This window comes from Oenanthe melanoleuca, chromosome 22 (genome assembly GCF_029582105.1).
Source record: "Oenanthe melanoleuca isolate GR-GAL-2019-014 chromosome 22, OMel1.0, whole genome shotgun sequence".
NCBI classification, from domain to species: Eukaryota; Metazoa; Chordata; class Aves; order Passeriformes; family Muscicapidae; genus Oenanthe; species Oenanthe melanoleuca.
Window position 1 is genome coordinate 597,670 of NC_079355.1, and position 20,369 is coordinate 618,038.

At 52.1% G+C, this 20,369-nt stretch overlaps 1 protein-coding gene across 1 annotated transcript in view; it reads right to left on the minus strand.

Annotated features, from left to right (window-relative positions):
* ANTXR1 (ANTXR cell adhesion molecule 1) overlaps positions 1–20,369 on the minus strand; it is a 69,503-nt gene that overhangs the window by 22,906 nt on the left and 26,228 nt on the right. The window contains 3 exon segments of the mRNA XM_056508545.1: positions 8,970–9,065; positions 16,157–16,235; positions 16,869–16,938. Of these exon segments, the coding sequence (XP_056364520.1) occupies positions 8,970–9,065; positions 16,157–16,235; positions 16,869–16,938 (245 nt within the window).

Sequence of the window (20,369 nt, forward strand, 5' to 3'; positions counted from 1 at the left end):
GGGGGAGTTCAGTCTCCTGGGCCTTGCAGCCTGTATGACCTTTCAAAGTTCAAATCTTACAAAAAAAAAAAATCTCATTTCTGACTCGCTGCCTGGGCCTTCCAACAGCACAAATCTTTTCCTTCTGCCTTTTGGACTGTTACAGTCACAGCCCTGTGAGCATAAAATCCTTACTCTGGGGCACTGAGACCCTCATTTTGGGACTGAGACCCTTGTCCTGGGACACTTAGACCCTTGATTTGGGGCACTGAGATCCTCTTTTGGGACACTGAGATCCTCTTTGGGGCACTGAGATCCTGTTTGGGACACTGAAATCCTGTTTTGGGGCAGTGAGATCCTGTTTGGGACACTGAGATCCTGTTTTGGGACACTGAGATCCTGTTTTGGGACACTGAGATCCTGTTTGGGACACTGAGATCCTGTTTTGGGACACTGAGATCCTGTTTTGGGGCAGTGAGATCCTGTTTGGGACACTGAGATCCTGTTTTGGGACACTGAGATCCTGTTTTGGGGCACTGAGATCCTCTTTGGGACACTGAGATCCTGTTTGGGACACTGAGATCCTGTTTGGGACACTGAGATCCTGTTTTGGGGCAGTGAGATCCTGTTTTGGGGCACTGAGATCCTGTTTGGGACACTGAGATCCTCTTTGGGACACTGAGATCCTGTTTGGGACACTGAGATCCTGTTTTGGGGCAGTGAGATCCTGTTTGGGACACTGAGATCCTGTTTGGGACACTGAGATCCTGTTTTGGGGCAGTGAGATCCTGTTTTGGGGCAGTGAGATCCTGTTTTGGGGCACTGAGATCCTGTTTTGGGGCACTGAGATCCTGTTTTGAGGCACTGAGATCCTCTTTGGGGCACTGAGGAATGCTATCAGCCACCTCCTGGAAGGTTGAAAACATTGGGCAGGACGAATTTTCTGTCACCCTGAGAGTTCTGTAGCCATTCAGGCATAAGGAAGCACATGCTGAATCCAGATTTTGCATCTTCCAGGAATGTGTCCAGGATGTTTTCTGTCTTGGGAGCCCAGAGATCTCCACCACTGTGTCCAGCAATCACACAGGAGCCATCCCTGGAGTTTCAGATGATAAATAGGGGCAATATGTTTCTTGTCAGAGGGGAGTATCTGCCGCAGGATGGGACACACCATCATTTAAAACGAAGCAAACAGTGCAAAATAAGAAATGAAGGACTTTGCCTTTAATTAGGACTACAATTTGGAAATGCTGTTAACTGAGCAGATTATTTCTGTCCTTAATTACCTTCACTCTTCTGGAAAACACTGATTATGTATTCTTGCTACCTCAACAAACAAGAATTTTTAATAGCATTAACTATGATTCATCTGACTAATTTCCTATTTTTTTTCCTTACATATTTATAGTTTTGACCTCTCAGTCCTGTGACTGTTTCATATTTGAGGTATGAGTTGGGTAAAGGAACATTTCCTTTTTATTTCTGTCATATCTTCTGTGTCCTTTCAGTGTCCATTAAACCCTTGGAGATCTGCTCTACACTTCAAAGCTGCCACAAGCAGGGGCCTGTCCCAATTTCTTCACTGCAATAAAATACAATCTTCTTCTTAGAGATGCAAGTAGGAGGTACAGGAGGTCCAGTGGAAAGTCAACTCATCCTTGTGAGTTCACCTCTCCTGTCAGCCTGGCAGCAGATTCAGAAGCTCAATTTTAACTGATTAAAACTACAAGAAAAGGCTGAAAAAGAAATCTCCCCTAAGATTTGGAGGGGAACTGCACAAGCCAAATTCAGTGCAGGGTCACAGCAGATGCCAGAATCATCTGCTTGGGAAAGACAGGACATCATCTGCTTGAATTAACCCTGGTGCAGTTTGCAAAAATTCAGTGTCTGCACAGGTCCTTCCTTTGCTGGGCTGCTCACCCACAGACAAACCAGGCCAGAGCCCTGGGGTGTGCTCCAGGGTCTGACCCACCTCCTTGGGAACTAGGGAAAAGAAATCCCTTTTCTGGGCAAAGGAAAACCCTGGTGGCCACCGTGGGCTGTGCACAGGAGCCTTGCCTGCTCACTGGCTCTGGGGAATTTTCTGGTGAATGATGCTGTGCTCCCTTCCCCAGAGCAGCACAAGTGCAGAATCCAGGGATCTGTGCAAGGAATCCCCACCCAGCCAAGGGGACCCTGCCATTTCACAGCTCTCCAGGGCTCTGCAGAGCATTTCCTCCCCTGCTCTTCCACCACTTTAGCCATGTGGTTTTAATCTATATTTTCTGTATTTTCTCCATCCAGCTTTTTGTTTCCAAAACTTCTGGTCAGCTGCAGTACAGACTGAGAGCCAAATGGATTGCTGGGTTCTTCCAAGCTTACTTCCAGAAAACAGCTTTCAAGTTAAAAACTGGTGTTGGATGCTTAAATACCAACACCTCATTTGTTTGCCAGCCACACCCCTGCATTTAAAATCACTGCAGTATGAAAATGAGTGAGGTGGGGCAGATTTTCTACGGGCAAATAACCCAGCCCAGCCCCCCAGGCCACCCTGCACTCTGCAGAAGGGAGGCAAAGACTCAGACCTGGAGATGTGATGGATGAGCAGCATCCCAGCAAGGGAGACCATCCCAGCACATTCCATTAATTCTGCTCCACTCTGCATCCAGACACTTCCAGCAGCTCCACTCCCAACAACGTGCCTCAAGCCCTCCTCAGGACACTTCTGGAGCTTGGTTATCTCTCTGGCTTGCTCTGCATTAGAACCCATTTGATTTACACCCACATTAAACCCGAGGCTCACGCTGGCCTCCTCCCCAGAGCGATTCCAGCCAGCCCTGCTGTGGCTGTGTGTGCTCAGGAGTGAGGAGGGATGGGAGCCAGGGCTGGATCTGCTGCTGGGCACATCTGCCCAGCTCGGGAGAGGGGTCACCCCTCAGAGGAGTCTGTGCTTGCTCCCTATTGCCATGGCTCCTGCTGGAGCTCAGTGCTGGGGACTCAGCAGGGCAGAATTGCTCCTTTGTTTTCTGTAATTCTATCGACCTCCTACAACCCTTGGAGAGCCCAGTGCCTGCCTCCCGTGCTTTTGGAGCAGCCTCCACAGGTATCCAGGGAAGTTTTGCCTGTGCTGGTATATCAGGCACAGCAAAGAGTTATTATTGTTCTGATCTGCTAAGCAACAATTGCCTCTACTGTAAACCGAGTGGTGAATTCCAGACTTCAGCCCAGAATACTTCTGAGACCAATAAACTTAGATACATTTGGAAAGAGCATTCCTTCATGGGTGTGAGCCAAGCAGATACTGGGCTCCAGATAAACCTCCAGAGTGAGTCTATTGACTCCAGTCCATTTTCTCCAGGGATGGAGCTGGCTCAGTGTCTTTCCTGAAGAACTGCTGGATAGTAATGACTCCTATTTAATTAAAAAGCAAGCCAAGAGGAATTTCAGGGTTTAGAAATGTGCTTGTCACTCAGAAACAAATTTATACTTGGTAAGAGAAGAGTTTGTGGTGTGTTATTTTCCTTTTCCCCCTGACACATCCCCAGTTATCTCTGGGCTGGACTCCAGGGCCATGTCTCTGTGGTTTGCTTGCTCGAGGCTGGAGCTCTGGGTGTTGTGCAAGGCAGTTCCTCTGCCCTTAATTCACTCCTGACACTGCTGCATTCCTCCCTGTGCCACTTCCAGAGCAGTCCCTGAGCTCTGCTGGGCTCCCTCTGCCCAGCCCCAGCCTGGACCCTGGGCACTCCTCCACGGCTTTATCTTGAATTTCACAGAGATTTTGGGTGAGCAGTGCACAGTGAGGATCCTGAGCCTCTGCCAAACACCTCCCAGAGAGGTGGAGGAGATTTCATCAGGCTCTTGGAGTGAAAGCTTTCCAACAGCTACAGGGAAGTGTTTGACTGCACTGGAAAATACCAGTGAGGCAGTGCCCACCTGCAGACCTGCTAGGGGGGAACGTGGGAGGTGAAGGAGGAGAGTGAGGAAAAGCTTTTATCTACAGCAAATGTTTTAGCTGGAGGATTTAAATCTGGACAATATTAAGATTGTAAAGTCTCACGTGGAGCAGACTCCCCCCTCTGCTGACCCACCTTGCTTATCTGGGTGTTTCACACTTGGGGCTGTGGCAGCAGCACTGTCCTCACTGATTCCACTGCAGCAGGGCCCCAGTGCCCACAGCCCCAGCTCCAGCCCTGCTGCCTCCACTGCTGCCTTCTTCTCATCAGCTTCACCCTTCTGCTCTCACAGAACCTCCAACCAGCACCCCTGAGAGCGTTTTCCCTCCATCCCCTCAGTTCTCCTCCAGACCAGGTGCAAAGTCTGCACAGGGCACATCTCCACTGACTCCCACAACAAACAGCTGGCCCAGCTCCTCTGGGAATGGGCCATCTAGTTCAGACAACTCTCAGCAATCTACCACTGCTAGTCCTTTGGCTAATTTTAGAATCAATTTTTTTTCTTTTATTGTTCTGAAAGTCCAAATAAATATTTTTTCCATTCTGGTTTTCATCTCGGGACAGAGGTGCCAAACTACTGTGAAAAGAAGCATTTAATCCCCATTTTCAGCCAGGAACAGAAATAGGCAACTAAGATTTTTCCTGCAAGATTTTCACCCTTGTTCTGGATACACATCTCAGCACTGAGACTCGTCCTCCAGCAAGTGGCTCCTGCAGTGTGTGGCCCCAGAGCTCTCTGCTCTGCACTGCAGGTTTGGTACAACATGGTGCAAATTTGCAACACTGGGTCTGTGATTTAAAATCAGGAGTAATGATGGTGACCCAGAAACTGGAGCCAGTTTGGGCAGCCTAAAAACAGCTTCTGAAACCCAGTCACAAACCCAGGCTCCAGTTCTGCTGACATTTGTGCATCCCTAATTCTTGTTCTATGTTTGCCTGCACTGAGAGTTCCTCAGCAATGAGCCCCTGCCCTGCTCCTCGCTGGGAAGGCAGTGCCAGGGCTCAGCAGGATGCCCAGGTGTGACAGGTGTGTGCACACAGGGCTCAGCAGGATGCTCAGTGTGACAGGTGTGTGCACACAGAGCTCAGCAGGATGCTCAGTGTGACAGGTCTGGCACACAGGGCTCAGCAGGATGCTCAGGTGTGACAGGTGTGTGCACACAGGGCTCAGCAGGATGCCCAGGTGTGACAGGTGTGTGCACACAGGGCTCAGCAGGATGCTCAGTGTGACAGGTCTGGCACACAGGGCTCAGCAGGATGCCCAGGTGTGACAGGTCTGGCACACAGGGCTCAGCAGGATGCTCAGTGTGACAGGTGTGTGCACACAGGGCTCAGCAGGATGCTCAGTGTGACAGGTCTGGCACACAGGGCTCAGCAGGATGCTCAGTGTGACAGGTGTGTGCACACAGGGCTCAGCAGGATGCTCAGTGTGACAGGTGTGTGCACACAGGGCTCAGCAGGATGCCCAGGTGTGACAGGTCTGGCACACAGGGCTCAGCAGGATGCCCAGGTGTGACAGGTCTGGCACACAGGGCTCAGCAGGATGCCCAGGTGTGACAGGTGTGTGCACACAGGGCTCAGCAGGATGCCCAGGTGTGACAGGTGTGTGCACACAGGGCTCAGCAGGATGCCCAGGTGTGACAGGTCTGGCACACAGGGCTCAGCAGGATGCTCAGTGTGACAGGTGTGTGCACACAGGGCTCAGCAGGATGCTCAGTGTGACAGGTCTGGCACACAGGGCTCAGCAGGATGCTCAGGTGTGACAGGTGTGTGCACACAGGGCTCAGCAGGATGCTCAGTGTGACAGGTGTGTGCACACAGGGCTCAGCAGGATGCTCAGTGTGACAGGTCTGGCACACAGGGCTCAGCAGGATGCTCAGGTGTGACAGGTCTGGCACACAGAGCTCAGCAGGATGCTCAGGTGTGACAGGTCTGGCACACAGGGCTCAGCAGGATGCTCAGTGTGACAGGTCTGGCACACAGGGCTCAGCAGGATGCTCAGTGTGACAGGTGTGTGCACACAGGGCTCAGCAGGATGCCCAGGTGTGACAGGTGTGTGCACACAGAGCTCAGCAGGATGCCCAGGTGTGACAGGTCTGGCACACAGGGCTCAGCAGGATGCTCAGTGTGACAGGTCTGGCACACAGGGCTCAGCAGGATGCTCAGTGTGACAGGTCTGGCACACAGGGCTCAGCAGGATGCTCAGGTGTGACAGGTGTGTGCACACAGGGCTCAGCAGGATGCCCAGGTGTGACAGGTGTGTGCACACAGGGCTCAGCAGGATGCTCAGTGTGACAGGTCTGGCACACAGGGCTCAGCAGGATGCTCAGTGTGACAGGTGTGTGCACACAGGGCTCAGCAGGATGCTCAGTGTGACAGGTCTGGCACACAGGGCTCAGCAGGATGCCCAGGTGTGACAGGTCTGGCACACAGAGCTCAGCAGGATGCTCAGTGTGACAGGTGTGTGCACACAGGGCTCAGCAGGATGCTCAGTGTGACAGGTCTGGCACACAGGGCTCAGCAGGATGCTCAGTGTGACAGGTGTGTGCACACAGGGCTCAGCAGGATGCTCAGGTGTGACAGGTCTGGCACACAGAGCTCAGCAGGATGCTCAGGTGTGACAGGTCTGGCACACAGGGCTCAGCAGGATGCTCAGTGTGACAGGTCTGGCACACAGGGCTCAGCAGGATGCTCAGTGTGACAGGTGTGTGCACACAGGGCTCAGCAGGATGCCCAGGTGTGACAGGTGTGTGCACACAGGGCTCAGCAGGATGCTCAGTGTGACAGGTCTGGCACACAGAGCTCAGCAGGATGCCCAGGTGTGACAGGTGTGTGCACACAGGGCTCAGCAGGATGCTCAGTGTGACAGGTGTGTGCACACAGGGCTCAGCAGGATGCCCAGGTGTGACAGGTCTGGCACACAGGGCTCAGCAGGATGCTCAGGTGTGACAGGTGTGTGCACACAGGGCTCAGCAGGATGCCCAGGTGTGACAGGTGTGTGCACACAGAGCTCAGCAGGATGCTCAGGTGTGACAGGTGTGTGCACACAGGGCTCAGCAGGATGCCCAGGTGTGACAGGTGTGTGCACACAGGGCTCAGCAGGATGCCCAGGTGTGACAGGTGTGTGCACACAGGGCTCAGCAGGATGCTCAGTGTGACAGGTCTGGCACACAGGGCTCAGCAGGATGCTCAGTGTGACAGGTGTGTGCACACAGGGCTCAGCAGGATGCTCAGTGTGACAGGTGTGTGCACACAGGGCTCAGCAGGATGCTCAGTGTGACAGGTCTGGCACACAGGGCTCAGCAGGATGCTCAGTGTGACAGGTGTGTGCACACAGGGCTCAGCAGGATGCTCAGTGTGACAGGTCTGGCACACAGGGCTCAGCAGGATGCTCAGTGTGACAGGTGTGTGCACACAGGGCTCAGCAGGATGCTCAGTGTGACAGGTCTGGCACACAGGGCTCAGCAGGATGCCCAGGTGTGACAGGTCTGGCACACAGAGCTCAGCAGGATGCTCAGTGTGACAGGTGTGTGCACACAGGGCTCAGCAGGATGCTCAGGTGTGACAGGTCTGGCACACAGGGCTCAGCAGGATGCTCAGGTGTGACAGGTCTGGCACACAGAGCTCAGCAGGATGCTCAGGTGTGACAGGTCTGGCACACAGGGCTCAGCAGGATGCTCAGTGTGACAGGTCTGGCACACAGGGCTCAGCAGGATGCTCAGTGTGACAGGTGTGTGCACACAGGGCTCAGCAGGATGCCCAGGTGTGACAGGTGTGTGCACACAGAGCTCAGCAGGATGCCCAGGTGTGACAGGTCTGGCACACAGGGCTCAGCAGGATGCCCAGGTGTGACAGGTCTGGCACACAGGGCTCAGCAGGATGCTCAGTGTGACAGGTCTGGCACACAGAGCTCAGCAGGATGCCCAGGTGTGACAGGTGTGTGCACACAGGGCTCAGCAGGATGCCCAGGTGTGACAGGTGTGTGCACACAGAGCTCAGCAGGATGCCCAGGTGTGACAGGTCTGGCACACAGGGCTCAGCAGGATGCTCAGGTGTGACAGGTGTGTGCACACAGAGCTCAGCAGGATGCCCAGGTGTGACAGGTGTGTGCACACAGGGCTCAGCAGGATGCTCAGTGTGACAGGTGTGTGCACACAGGGCTCAGCAGGATGCCCAGGTGTGACAGGTCTGGCACACAGGGCTCAGCAGGATGCTCAGGTGTGACAGGTGTGTGCACACAGGGCTCAGCAGGATGCCCAGGTGTGACAGGTGTGTGCACACAGAGCTCAGCAGGATGCTCAGTGTGACAGGTGTGTGCACACAGGGCTCAGCAGGATGCTCAGTGTGACAGGTGTGTGCACACAGGGCTCAGCAGGATGCTCAGTGTGACAGGTCTGGCACACAGGGCTCAGCAGGATGCTCAGTGTGACAGGTGTGTGCACACAGGGCTCAGCAGGATGCTCAGGTGTGACAGGTGTGTGCACACAGGGCTCAGCAGGATGCCCAGGTGTGACAGGTCTGGCACACAGGGCTCAGCAGGATGCCCAGGTGTGACAGGGCCTGGAGGAAGGACAATGCTCAGTGAAGCACAGTCAGACTTCCACTGTCACTGGGACATTCAAAGTGCTTTTCAGACATGGTGATCCAGGAACACACAGTTCATCTTGCAAAATTTTGGACTTAGAAATGTCTTTTCCTTGCACCTGAGGCAGAACCAGGACTCCAGTGTGGGCTGATCAGTCCTGCCTTTCCACAGGAGCCCTCCAGCATGGCTGTGCTGGCACCAGGGTCAGAAAATCCAGAACAGGCATGGCAAGGAATGCATTTCTGCAAATTATTTCCATGTTGTGACCAAAAGACAGGGCTGAAAGGCTCCTGACAAGGCCTGGGCATTGGCAGCATTGCTGCTCCATGGCTCTGATGCATGGCTGGGCAGAACCACAGCAGAGCCACAGGGGCAGGAATGCTGCTCTGTGCTGGGGTCAGTCAGGGGAAACCCTCCCTCCCTCGTTTCGCACAGCACTGAAATGCTGCCCTGTGCTGGTTTGTGTCACTTACCACGGTGCAGCAGAGGGGCCAGAACCACCAGAGCAGAGCCAGAGCCAGCAGCAGGAAGAGGATCAGCAGGGCAATGGCCAGGATGGAGCCGTCGGACTGGAGGGGACAGAGAGGGGACACTGTGACACCTGGGACATGTCTGACACCTGTGACATGTGTGACACCTGGGACACGTGTGACATGTGTGGCACATGTGACGTGTGTGACACCTGGGACATGTATGACACCTGGGACATGTGTGACACCTGTGACTTGTGTGACATGTGTGATGTGTGGGATGTGTGTGACACCTGTGACATGTGACACCTGGGACATGTGTGACACGTGTGACATGTGTGACCCTGAGCTGTGCTCACACACATCCCCCCTGCACCCCCAGCTGTGTCCCCACGTGCTGCCCCTCAGCCGTGGTCCCTGATGTCACTCAGTGTCTCTGATGTCACTCAGTGTCATTGATATCACTCAGTGTCCCTGATGTCACTCAGTGTCATTGATATCACTCAGTGTCTCTGATGTCACTGTCCCTGATGTCACTCAGTGTCTCTGATGTCACTCAGTGTCTCTGATGTCACTCAGTGTCACTGATGTCAGTGTCTCTGATGTCACTCACTGTCCCTGATGTCACTGTCCCTGATGTCACTCAGTGTCCCTGATGTCACTCACTGTCCCTGATGTCACTGTCCCTGATGTCACTGTCCCTGATGTCACTCAGTGTCACTGGCAGACCAGGGGTGTTTCCCTCTCTCCTCACAGGGAATGGGGCTCCTGCCCTCCCACCCCACTGCAGACAGGCTGAGACCTCCCCAACCCTCCCAGTTATATTAAACATTTAATTCAGATTAAAATTCATGTACCATTCCTCAGAATACTTAAGGGAGGATTTGAAGAAGAGCTCACAACACAGTTGTGGAATCCTGGAGTGGTTTGGGTGGGAAGGGACCCCAGAGCCCCCCAGTGCCACCCCTGCAGAGCCATGGCAGGGACACCTCCCAGTGTCCCAGCTGCTCCCAGCCCATCCAGCCTGGCCCTGGCACTGCCAGGGATGGGGCAGCCACAATGCTGCCAAGGTTTCACTGCAGTTTAAGCAACTTTGCAGATCTTGCCTCCTGCAGTACAAATGACAGAGATGTTGGTGTTACAGCTGACTCCAAACAGAAAATTTGCAGGGATGACCATGACCCAGGTCCTGCTGCTCCTCTCAGCTGTGCTGGCTCAGGGCAGCTCTGGCAGGAGCTTTCCAAGAGCTCTGAGCAGCCAGCACAAGGACACTCGGGGAGTCTCCCCATCTCTAGCTCAGAAGGTCCCCTCCTCTCCAGCTGGGACACTGCTCCCAGGGAAAGCTCCTCTGCACCCCTTCCTGCTGCTCACATCATACCCAAACCAGCTGTGCCTGTCCCTGAGCTGTGCCAGGGACCTGCCCAGGGTCCAGCTGATCCCAGAGCAGCCAGGCCTGACTAAACCTCTCTGAGATCCCCTGCTGCAAGAGCCAGACACTTAGAGCCCCCCACCCAGGGACAGGGTGACCTGTGGGGTGAGAAATGCCTGCTTGGATCCCTGAACCCAGGGGCCAGATGGCCTCCATCATTCCAGAACACAGAGAAATGGAAGAACAACCAGGCTGAGAGCATTTCCCAAACTCTCTGCTGGTGCAGAAGGAATTTCTGGAGAGCTTGGATCAAGTCAAGCTGATCTTTGACACTTGGAAGCAAGAGGAGGTGATCCACACAGGGGAAGAATTCACCCAGGGCATGGCTGGAAATGGAACTTGGAGCCCAACACACACAAGAAAAGCTCATTTGAGAAGAGAGAGCTGTACTGGGGGCTGTTCCTCCCGACAAACTGCATAAAGACACATCCATCATCTGAAAAGTGCAACCTGCTGCTATTCAATGCTTTACAAAACGTGATCTCAATGTTTTACTGCCTTGAAATTGTAGAAGAAATCAGGCTTTTTATGGCTAATCATTATCTGCCCCCTTAGCCCCATATTAAAACAATTATTTAGTCATTAAGAGTAGTCTAAAATAAATTTTCAAAAATCTAAAACAAATTAAAGTGGCTTTCAAACTGTTTTCTAGTTTTTTGTTTGCTAGTTTGTTTATTTTTAAAAATAGAATTTATTTTTACTTTTCTTGCCCTCAGGAACAACCTGTAAAGGCCAATTTTTGATACCCCAGCACATCTGTTCCTCTGGCTAGCTGGGGTTTGTGTATCACAGCAGCAAACCAGCCCAGAGGACTGGGCAGGGCTGGAGCTGCCAGATCTTCCCAGTCTCACTCAGAATTCAGCTGTCACTCTGTGCAATTTGGTTTTATACAGATTGTGCTGAGATAGAAGCTGCCACTTAGCCAAGCTGAATGATAAACAGGAACAAAAATCTTCCTCTCAAAGAGTTTGTAAAAGTTCCACTGGCATTTTGAGACCCCCCCTCCCACTCTTATACAGCTGGTGAAAAAGGGCTGAAGCCTTTCAAATGTCTCTTTTCATTCTATTTATTTTTTAAATCAAAATTTGGAAGAACATTCCTTTGCTCTTCCCTGCTGAGATCTCTGCCCAAGACCAGCCTCCCAAAATCCTGCCCTGGAAACGTGGCTGCAATCATGAGGCAAGACAAAGCTGAGGCAGGAGCTGTGGTACCAAGCCCCTCTTTCCTCTTACACATCCTCTAACACAGAAACAAAAACAAATCTGTTCATAGAAAACCAGGAATCAGCTCACTGGAATTTCAGTGGAACTATGGCTTATTGCTGAGGGTTTTCCAAAAGATGCTGCTACACAGCAGATGGGCATTTTTTGTTGTGTTTGGGTTTGTTTTGTTTTCTCTAATCTTATTTTCCTTTAAGATTTTATTTCCTAGTTTCTCACTTTACAGTGCACACAGCAGCAGGAATCACTGACCCTCATTTATCACATACAGGAATTTTTTTAATATAACAGAAAGAACGTGTCTGAATTTCCAAAAGGAAATGAAAACTCTGCTCTGCAGGGGCAGCCTGTGTCTGTGTCTGTGTGAGCCAAGCCCAGCAGGGGATGTGAGCACCAAGCACCTGCTTGAGGTCACCAGCAAAGGGGATCCCAGCTCCTTTCCCCTTTTCTGTGCTGGGACATGAAAATGCCCCTCTGGCAATGGTTTGTTTCCCTCCTCTCCTTCCACAGCTGAGAGGACACCAGAGCAGCAAACACTTTTCCAGCATCCCTTTATTTGCTTTACAACCCAGGGCAAGCAGCAGAGCAGCCTCCCTTCCCCACAGGCTGGACAAAGGCAGAGCAGAGAGAAACAAAGCCAGAATGAGAGAGAAGGAAACCCAGAGTGAGAGAGAAGGAAACCCAGAGTGAGAGAGAAGGAAACCCAGAGTGAGAGAGAAGGAAACCCAGAATGAGAGAGAAGGAAACCCAGAGTGAGAGAGAAGGAAACCCAGAGTGAGAGAGAAGGAAACCCAGAATGAGAGAGAAAGAAACCCAGAGTGAGAGAGAAGGAAACTCAGAGCAAGGGAAGGACAAACCCAGAGCAAGGGACAAACCCAGAACAAGGGACAGACCCAGAGCAAGGGACAGACCCAGAGCAAGGGACAGACCCAGAGCAAGGGACAACCTCTGTCCTGGGGAACTCACACTCCAAACAGAGCAGGCAAACACCTGGAGGGAAGGAGGAGTGATCACTGCACCCTCTGTCACAAGGGAACATCTTTTGGTGGGGAAGACAGTTCTCTAACCCCTGATTGCTGTTTGTCCTTATGGAATAAGGATTTCTGACTGTGTTGATCTTTACAAAACTGACCTTTCCCTCCAGCCCCTGAGCTGAGCAGGAGGGGCTCCCCCAGGCTCTGATGGGTAAGAACCTGCCAGCACGACCTGGACACACACAGCAGCAGCTCTGGCATAAGTTTCCTTCTGAAACTGAGTTTAAATTGAAATCACATTTGCAACAGAAAAACATTTCAATAAAAGGAAACGTTTTGTTTCAGAGTGCTCTGTTTCAAGCTCATTACTAAGTGGGGTGCCCGTGTGTGCAGAGATCCTGGATTGCATTTCCTATTTAACCTCAGCACTGGCACAGGGGCACAGCCACAAACTATTGTCATGTTCTCAAATTAAAGCTTTTCTAAACTTCCATCCTGTCCTGCCCCCACCTCCAGTTTATTGGTCTCTTCTGTGACTCCCTGTTTCCCAACCCATAGGAAATGGGTTTTGCAATATGACAACCACACTTCAGGGTATTACAAACCAGCCCCTGCAGCAATATCTGAGTGAAATAATCTCTGAATTTAACTCTTCAGGTGACCTGTGGAGCAAAGTCATTTCCTGCCTTTAACATTTGCAGCATTTAAGAGCAATTTCTTGTAGAAGCAAACCTGAAATCTCTGGAGCTCCCACTGAGCAATGCCTCAGGTAATAACAAACAGCCAGCCAAGGGCCCAGGAAATTCTCATTAAATGGACTCTGGCAGCCTCAAAAAGCCTCTCCTGACACCCCAGGGAGTGCCTTTAGGGGCACTGATCACTGGCACAGCCCCCAGAACAAAGCCACAATTGAGAAAACCCCACTCAGAATTACATTAACACTGCACACTGCTTTTGAATTAAAACCAAAACACAACAAACCCAACCAAAACAGGCTTTCAGTGAAAGGTCATTGGTTTTCACTACCAGGCTGCAGCCCTCCTTGTTTTTCTGACTTTCTCCACATTTAAAGGTCAAATCCATCCACACAAAGGTGCAAATTCCTTCATTCTTCCAACCTGCCACAGGGAGGAAGCTGGGACACCTGGCTGCAGTGGGGCTGTGCCAGTCCCACCTCCTCTGGCAGCTCCAAAACCTCTCCAGTGGAAAGATCAAAGCTTTAGCTGCTCCTGATGGCTCCTGCATCTCTCAGCTGGAGCAGCCAGACCAGAGGGGCTGTTTCCACCCACCTCAGGCAGCACCCAAGGCATTTACTGATCTGTGACAGCCCCTGCTCTCCCAGCCCAGAGCTGTCCCTGCAGTTTGGGTCTGAGAGCCACCAGTGCAAGAGGTCATGAGTGGTTTTTCCTCTTCTGGGAGCATTTTAGAAAACGAACAAAGGCTCATTTCAATTCCCATCCTGGCTGCTCTCCGAGATGCTCTCTCTGCACAGCAGAACTTGGCCCTGCCTTCCTGCCCCCAGACACAGCCTTGGCAATTCTCTCCTCTCCTGCACCTTCCCTTTGCTGCTCTCTTGCTGTGCAAGTGCCTGGGCACACCTGCACATCCACAGCCCAGCATTTAACACTTTCCTCTCTCCCAGTTCTTCAAACTCCTCATACAGCACCAGCAGGAAATCCCTTTCCAAGATCTCCCAGCTCCACCAGCCACCACTTGCTAATTCTTCCAGCAGGGAGTCAAAGTCCAGCTGACTTTTCTGACTCCTCATTTTTGGTCTTTGCTTGTCAGGAAAGCAGCTGTCTGCTTCAGCTGTGCTCTTAATTGAATGTTTGCTTCTCTGGGTTAACTGCAGAGAGTGCTTGCAAATGGACAGTTGATAGGAAATGACAGTTATTGCTTACAGGGAAATTGGGTTTGTGCAGGTCACCTGCAGGAGGCAGAGGAAGGGAGGGTTTGTTGTGGAGCTGCATCAGAATATAAATGGCAAAGCCTTCCAGGCCATGGAGCTGCTGGCTTTGCTCCTTCTCCCACTTCATGTCCCAGCTCTCACTCTCCCACCTGAGCTGCAGATGGTCCAACAGACCCAATTCCAGCTCTGAAGGCAATGAAACAATTTGGTGCTCATTTTGTATTGGGGTATTTCCAGGACTGGAGCCCTTGTAACCTTAATCAAAGACAGCATTGCAGTCTCAGTAATGATCAGTATTATTAGTCTCAGTTTTATGTTTAAAAATGATTTGAAAACATAAAACTCTGCTACAAAGACAAAATGTGCATTTGCCCAGGAGGAATGCCCCCATTGCTGAAGCCTGAGCTACAATTGGCAAAGCAGCCACTGAATGTCTCTGCAGGAGCTCCAGGGGCAGGGCTGGGGCTGGGGCTGCTCAGCACAGGCTTTTTCAAAAGTTCCTTACAGCTGTTAAACAACAGAAGATTAACAGGAATTTAATCTCCTCGAACCTACAAATAATAATTCTAACCCTGGAAGAGAGCATATGAGGAAGGAATAGTTTTTCTGTAAGAATTGTTTCTCAGGTCCTGCCTCATGTGAGTGAAGCACAGCAAACCCCTGTGTGCTGACAACAGGCAAATACATTTTTGCCAGTGATCAATGAACTGGAAACCAAAACTTGACAAATAAAATAAATTCCCTTCTTTTAAGGCACAAGGAAATCTTTGTCAGTTTTGGAATATAACCTCTCCTGTAAGCTCTGCAAACTCTCTCCACACAATCTTGTCCTTGTTGAGCAAGGACCAAGCTGGATGACACAAAAGCCTTTTCTCAGCTGGTGCCCCAGCCACAGAACCCTTCTGGGAGATGCAGTGCTTGGCCTCTCCTTCTGCACAGACACCCTGTGGCCTTTGCTGCTTGGGGACAAAAACAGGCTGAGGACACATTTTTAAGTCTTTCTGGCATCATTGCTCTGGCTTCCCAAAAATTACTTTAAGTCAGTTCACAGGAAAATTAAAGCAGTGCCTCACCCATGGCCTGGACAATGCTAGGTCTGCCCACAGCTGAATAAAGCTGAATAGACTGGAGCATGAATGACTGCTGGGAATTCCAGATGAATTCCTTCACTGCCCCCACTTCATGCCCTGTTGCCAACAGCCAGCACTCAGCACCTTCAGCATTACTGGGAATTACAAATGTCATCATCCTGGTCCCAGCAGGGCCTGAGTGCAGCAATTCCTCCCTGACAGCCCCCACTCTGGGGGGAGCCCAGCACATTCCTGGTCTCCTTGCAGAGGGGCTGACCAGCTGCTGGAATTGCTGCAGAGGGACCAGCCCAGGGGAGGAAGGCACAGAGCTGCTCCTTTCCCTGGGCAGGGCCAGGCAGGCACAGGCACCTCCAGGGCACTGCCAGCCCAGCCCTGCAGCCTGAGGTGCTCACTGGAGGGTTTAGCCACATTATGGCACAAGACACCCAAAATGTCACATTGCCACAGTTCAAACCCACCCTCAAGGGAGGACACATCCCTCAGCAGGCAGAGCACCTGCTGCTGATGGAGCACAGCTGCTGCTAGAGCCCAGCACCCCACAGAAGCATTTCAGCAGCCCAGACTTACACAGTGTGTGCTGGAGATGATGACAGAGCTGGAGATGAAGCTCAGACCATCGTTCATGCTGACTTGAAGAGCTGCTTCCCTGGAAAGAACCAAGAGACAAGTCAGGGCAGCTCTGTCTGATGCCATGCTGTGCCCTGGGCTGCTGGTGCTCAGAATAATTCCCTCTGCTGGTGCCTGGCCCTGTGCCCTGCTCCCCTTGGTGCCCACGCCCTGAACCCCCCTGCTCCCCAGAATGGCTCTTCAGGGGGAGGACAGCAAAGCCAGCAGCTCCATGGCCTGGAAGGCTTTGCCATTTATATTCTGATGCAGCTCCACAACAAAAGATTCCATCTTTTCCTGGGTGGGACCCTCCAATGTTTTCCTGCTGGGAGCTCTGTCCTTGAGGAAAGAACACCAGTCCCCATTTCCATCCATGCTCAGGGCACCACCTTTTATTGCAGCTGCACCATAATGTCCCCAGATCTGTGCTCTGGCAAGTCCCAAATCCGAGCCCTTCCCACTGTGACTCCATGTTTTCCTGCTGGGAATTCTGTTTTGGGGCAGCTCCCATTTCCATCCATGCTCAGGGCACCCCCTTTATTGCAGATCTGGGCTCCAGGGCACAGCTGAACAGGAGGGAATGGCAGCTGGGGATCCAAAGGGAGCAGGACAGGGAGGAGACCCAGCCCCAGCTCCCCACAGCAGAGGGAATTTTGGGGCAGGGAGAACATACATTCCAACGTCCCTCAGCACAGGGGCTGGGCACAGCAGGTAGGTGTCCTCCACCACGAAAGGCTTCTCATCTGCAAAGGGAAACGGTGGGATTTACTGCCAGATCTGCACACAGGCCTCACAGAGCAAGCTGAAATGGTGGTTTTCCTGACTCCTGAAACATAAAGGAGATGGGGGTGGAGAGCTGCCTCATGTTGGAGCCACAGCAGAGCTGCAGGAGCTCTTTGGGAGGTCAGAGCACAGATCACTCTGTGCAGGGCCCAGGGCCACTTGCAACAGACACAGCCACGTTAAGAAAGTTGTAGATTAAAATTTTGCATTTTCAGGCAGAAGCATCTGAACCTCAGTTAAAGCTTCCAGCCTGAATTACACTGGTTTTAAGAGAGTGAGAGAAACCACCAGCAGGCAACTGCCTGAGAAGCAGGAGCACAGACTGATCCTCTCTTCTGTGGGCTTGAGTCAGAGCTTTGTGCTGTGAAGGGAAGAGGGGGATCCTGAGTTCAGCTGCCTGATGAGCTGTGGTGGCACATCTGGTCCCACAGTGCTGTTCTCAGCCCCACTTATGACAATATCATGAACTCCCACGAATTTATGACATTGTCTCAGTGCACACATGCCAAGAAAAGGAAGGTCAGTGTCTTCTTTTCTCCTTTGCTAACTCTGGCAGCCAGGCCAAAGGCTTCTCCATGCCAGCACTCACTGAAACAAAAGCTGCTTCATCTTGCAAGGCCTTTCACTGAGGTCTCATCAGGTTTTTGTTTCTCTTTCTCTTCCTTCCCACTCCCAGCTCCCACCAGCCCATGGCTCTCTAGAAAGTTTATCAGTCCTGGGAGCTCCAGGCTGCTGCAGGATGAGTTAGTTTGAAGCATGTTTGTGCTTCACCACAGAAATGAGCAGCTCCTTCCCTCTGCTGCAGACAAAAGAGCATCCCTTTGGTTTGCACAGCTCTGTCCCTCTGACTCCTGCCTGGAGAGCTCCAGAGGGACAGCAAACCAAGCAGCCCCTCTGTGCACTGGGGACAGTGTGTGCTGCTGTGCTGCAGGCAGGGCTCTGTCCCTGCTCCCACACCTCTGCTCCTGCAGCAGGGGAGACTCCAGCCCAGCCTGGCTGCACCTCATCCCCCTGGAGAGGCACCTGGAGTCATCCTGAGCCCTTCCACTGTCCCTTGGTCACCTCAGCTGGGCCAAAACCCCTCCCCAGTTCTCTGCCCCACCACCCAAGCTGGGTCTGCTCCCCTGCCTGACTCCTCCTCGTGCCACTCTTGTGACAACTCTGCTAGCAAAGTTTGTGCTTCAAACCCATTTTGTGGGAGCTGGGAATGCAGGAAGAGCCTGGAATGCTTTCTGAGCCAGAAACTGCCTGCGAGAAAGAGCCATAAATAAGAAATGTTTTGCTAATGCTGTAATGAAAACCAGACTGAGATCAGCTGTAAGTGCTGTGTGCAGGGACACGAGCTCTGGGTGCCAAAGCCTCACAGAGCAGAGTCAGGGATGGGCAGCAGAGAAGCACAGAGCAGGGACATCACAAGGTAAGCACAGAGCAGGGACATCACAAGGTAAGCACAGAGCAGGGACATCACAAGGGAAGCACAGAGCAGGGATATCACACTGCCAGCAGTCCCTGGATGCAGGGATTTGCTCTGAGGGGCTCATGTGCCCACAAACAAGTGTTGAAGGAGCTTGGACTGCAGCAGAAGCTGCAGAGCACCCCAGGGCTGATTTGCTCTGAGCTGGATTTGCTCTCACCAGGAGCCCTGGGCTGTCCCCATCAGCTCCCCACTGGAGCCCAGCAGCAGCTGCAGCACTGGGGGAGCCTGGCAGAGCCCCCAGCCTCCCACCCAGCACAAACCAAACCTGCCCCAGGCTCATCCCTCTGCTCAGCCTGGAGCACAAGGCTCAGGGAGCCTGGATAAAACTTCTGAGCCTTGTGGGAGGCTGGGGCAGCACTCAAAGGAAACGAAACCATTTCTTCCTTCTTTGTATTCTCTGACAAGCAATGACTTCAGCCAGCCTTCAGAATCAGAGCCAAGCTCTCCTTGGTGCATGTTCTCACCTTGGGAAGATTAGAGCATTCTTCTTTATCTAATTATCAGATATAGATTAATTAATCTAATACTGTGTCCTTCCTCCAGGTGACAGCCCCCAGAGCACCTCAGGGAGCTGGTACAGAGAGGGACATTCTCTAGCACTGCCTTGGGAAGGGAAATCTGCTGCTAGGAAGGAAAAGATTCAGTGGAGGGTTACAGTGATATGATCAGGCAGGGGAATCAGGGCTTGGAGAGTGGAACTGCAAAGCAAAACATTCCTGTGCTGAGAGTGACAGGGCTGCAAGAAAGTGAAGAGGATATCAGAAGAAAAGCACTGTGCTGCCAGGAGAAATGAGAGATGAGGGAAATGGAGCAATCTGTCAGGCTTTAAAAACAACTTTTAAAGACAACTTTTAGGAGATATTTGTTGGGCAGTCTGGGAATCCAGTCCCCCATAAATTCCTCTCTCTGCTGATCCCCTGCACTGTCCTGCTCCCAGGTCTGAATGAAGCAGGTCCAGGCCAGTTTGTGCCAAGGATGGGCTTTGGCCAAGCATGCAGAGCATTCACTGGAGTGCAGCAGATCCAGCCCAGCCCTGCTGTGGTTCCTGCTCCTCCACAACCCTTCATCTCTCATTCAGCTTTCAGTTGCTTAGGACAGAGTCAGCCTCTCTGCCCAGAGCTATCTTTGCTGGCTCCTGCACAGTCTGGGCAGACTCAGACATTTTAGCACCACAGAGCAGTCATAAGTCACTGCACTGGGTAATTACTTTTAACTCTGTGCAGGCTGAACCCAAATCTCCCAGGCCCTGCTGCTGGCAGGAACACCCTGCTGCTGAACATGCATCTGATTACAGCTCTGCTCTGCCAAATATTCCTCATGGCTTCTACAGATGTTCCTTTTTTTTCCCCCCCATAACTATGAACATTATGAGTCGATGCTCTCTTCACCTGCCACTTTTCCGTGCCAATAATCCCAATAAAACCCCATTAGCTCATGCCTTTAACCTCAGCACATCCTAGCCATGCTCACTGCATCTCAGCTGGGATAATTTAAGGCTTCAGGAACTGTTGGCTTAGTCTTATCTTTAAAAGCACCTCCCTCCCTGATACAATCAGAGGCAGAGGGGTTTGGGGCAAACAAAGACAGCTGAGCTTTCCAACCTCCATGAGGTTTCCATAAAATCCTGGTTCAGTTCTCTCAGGCAGTTTGAGCTGGGAGCAGCAGGCAGGGGCTGCAGGCTCTGGGATCTCCCCAGGGCAGCTCAAACCCAGCAGAGCTCTGCCAGTCCCCACCTGGGTTTGGCAACTCCCCTCACCCAGGGAGGGGCTGCACCCAGAATTTGGGGTTCTGGCCTTTCCCTGCCACAGCACAGAGCAAAGAGAGCACCCAGCCAGGCAGGGTGAGCTCACCCTCACCTCTGCAGCAGCCAGGACACCCTGGGTGCATGGGGCAGAGGGCCCTGGCCCTCATCCT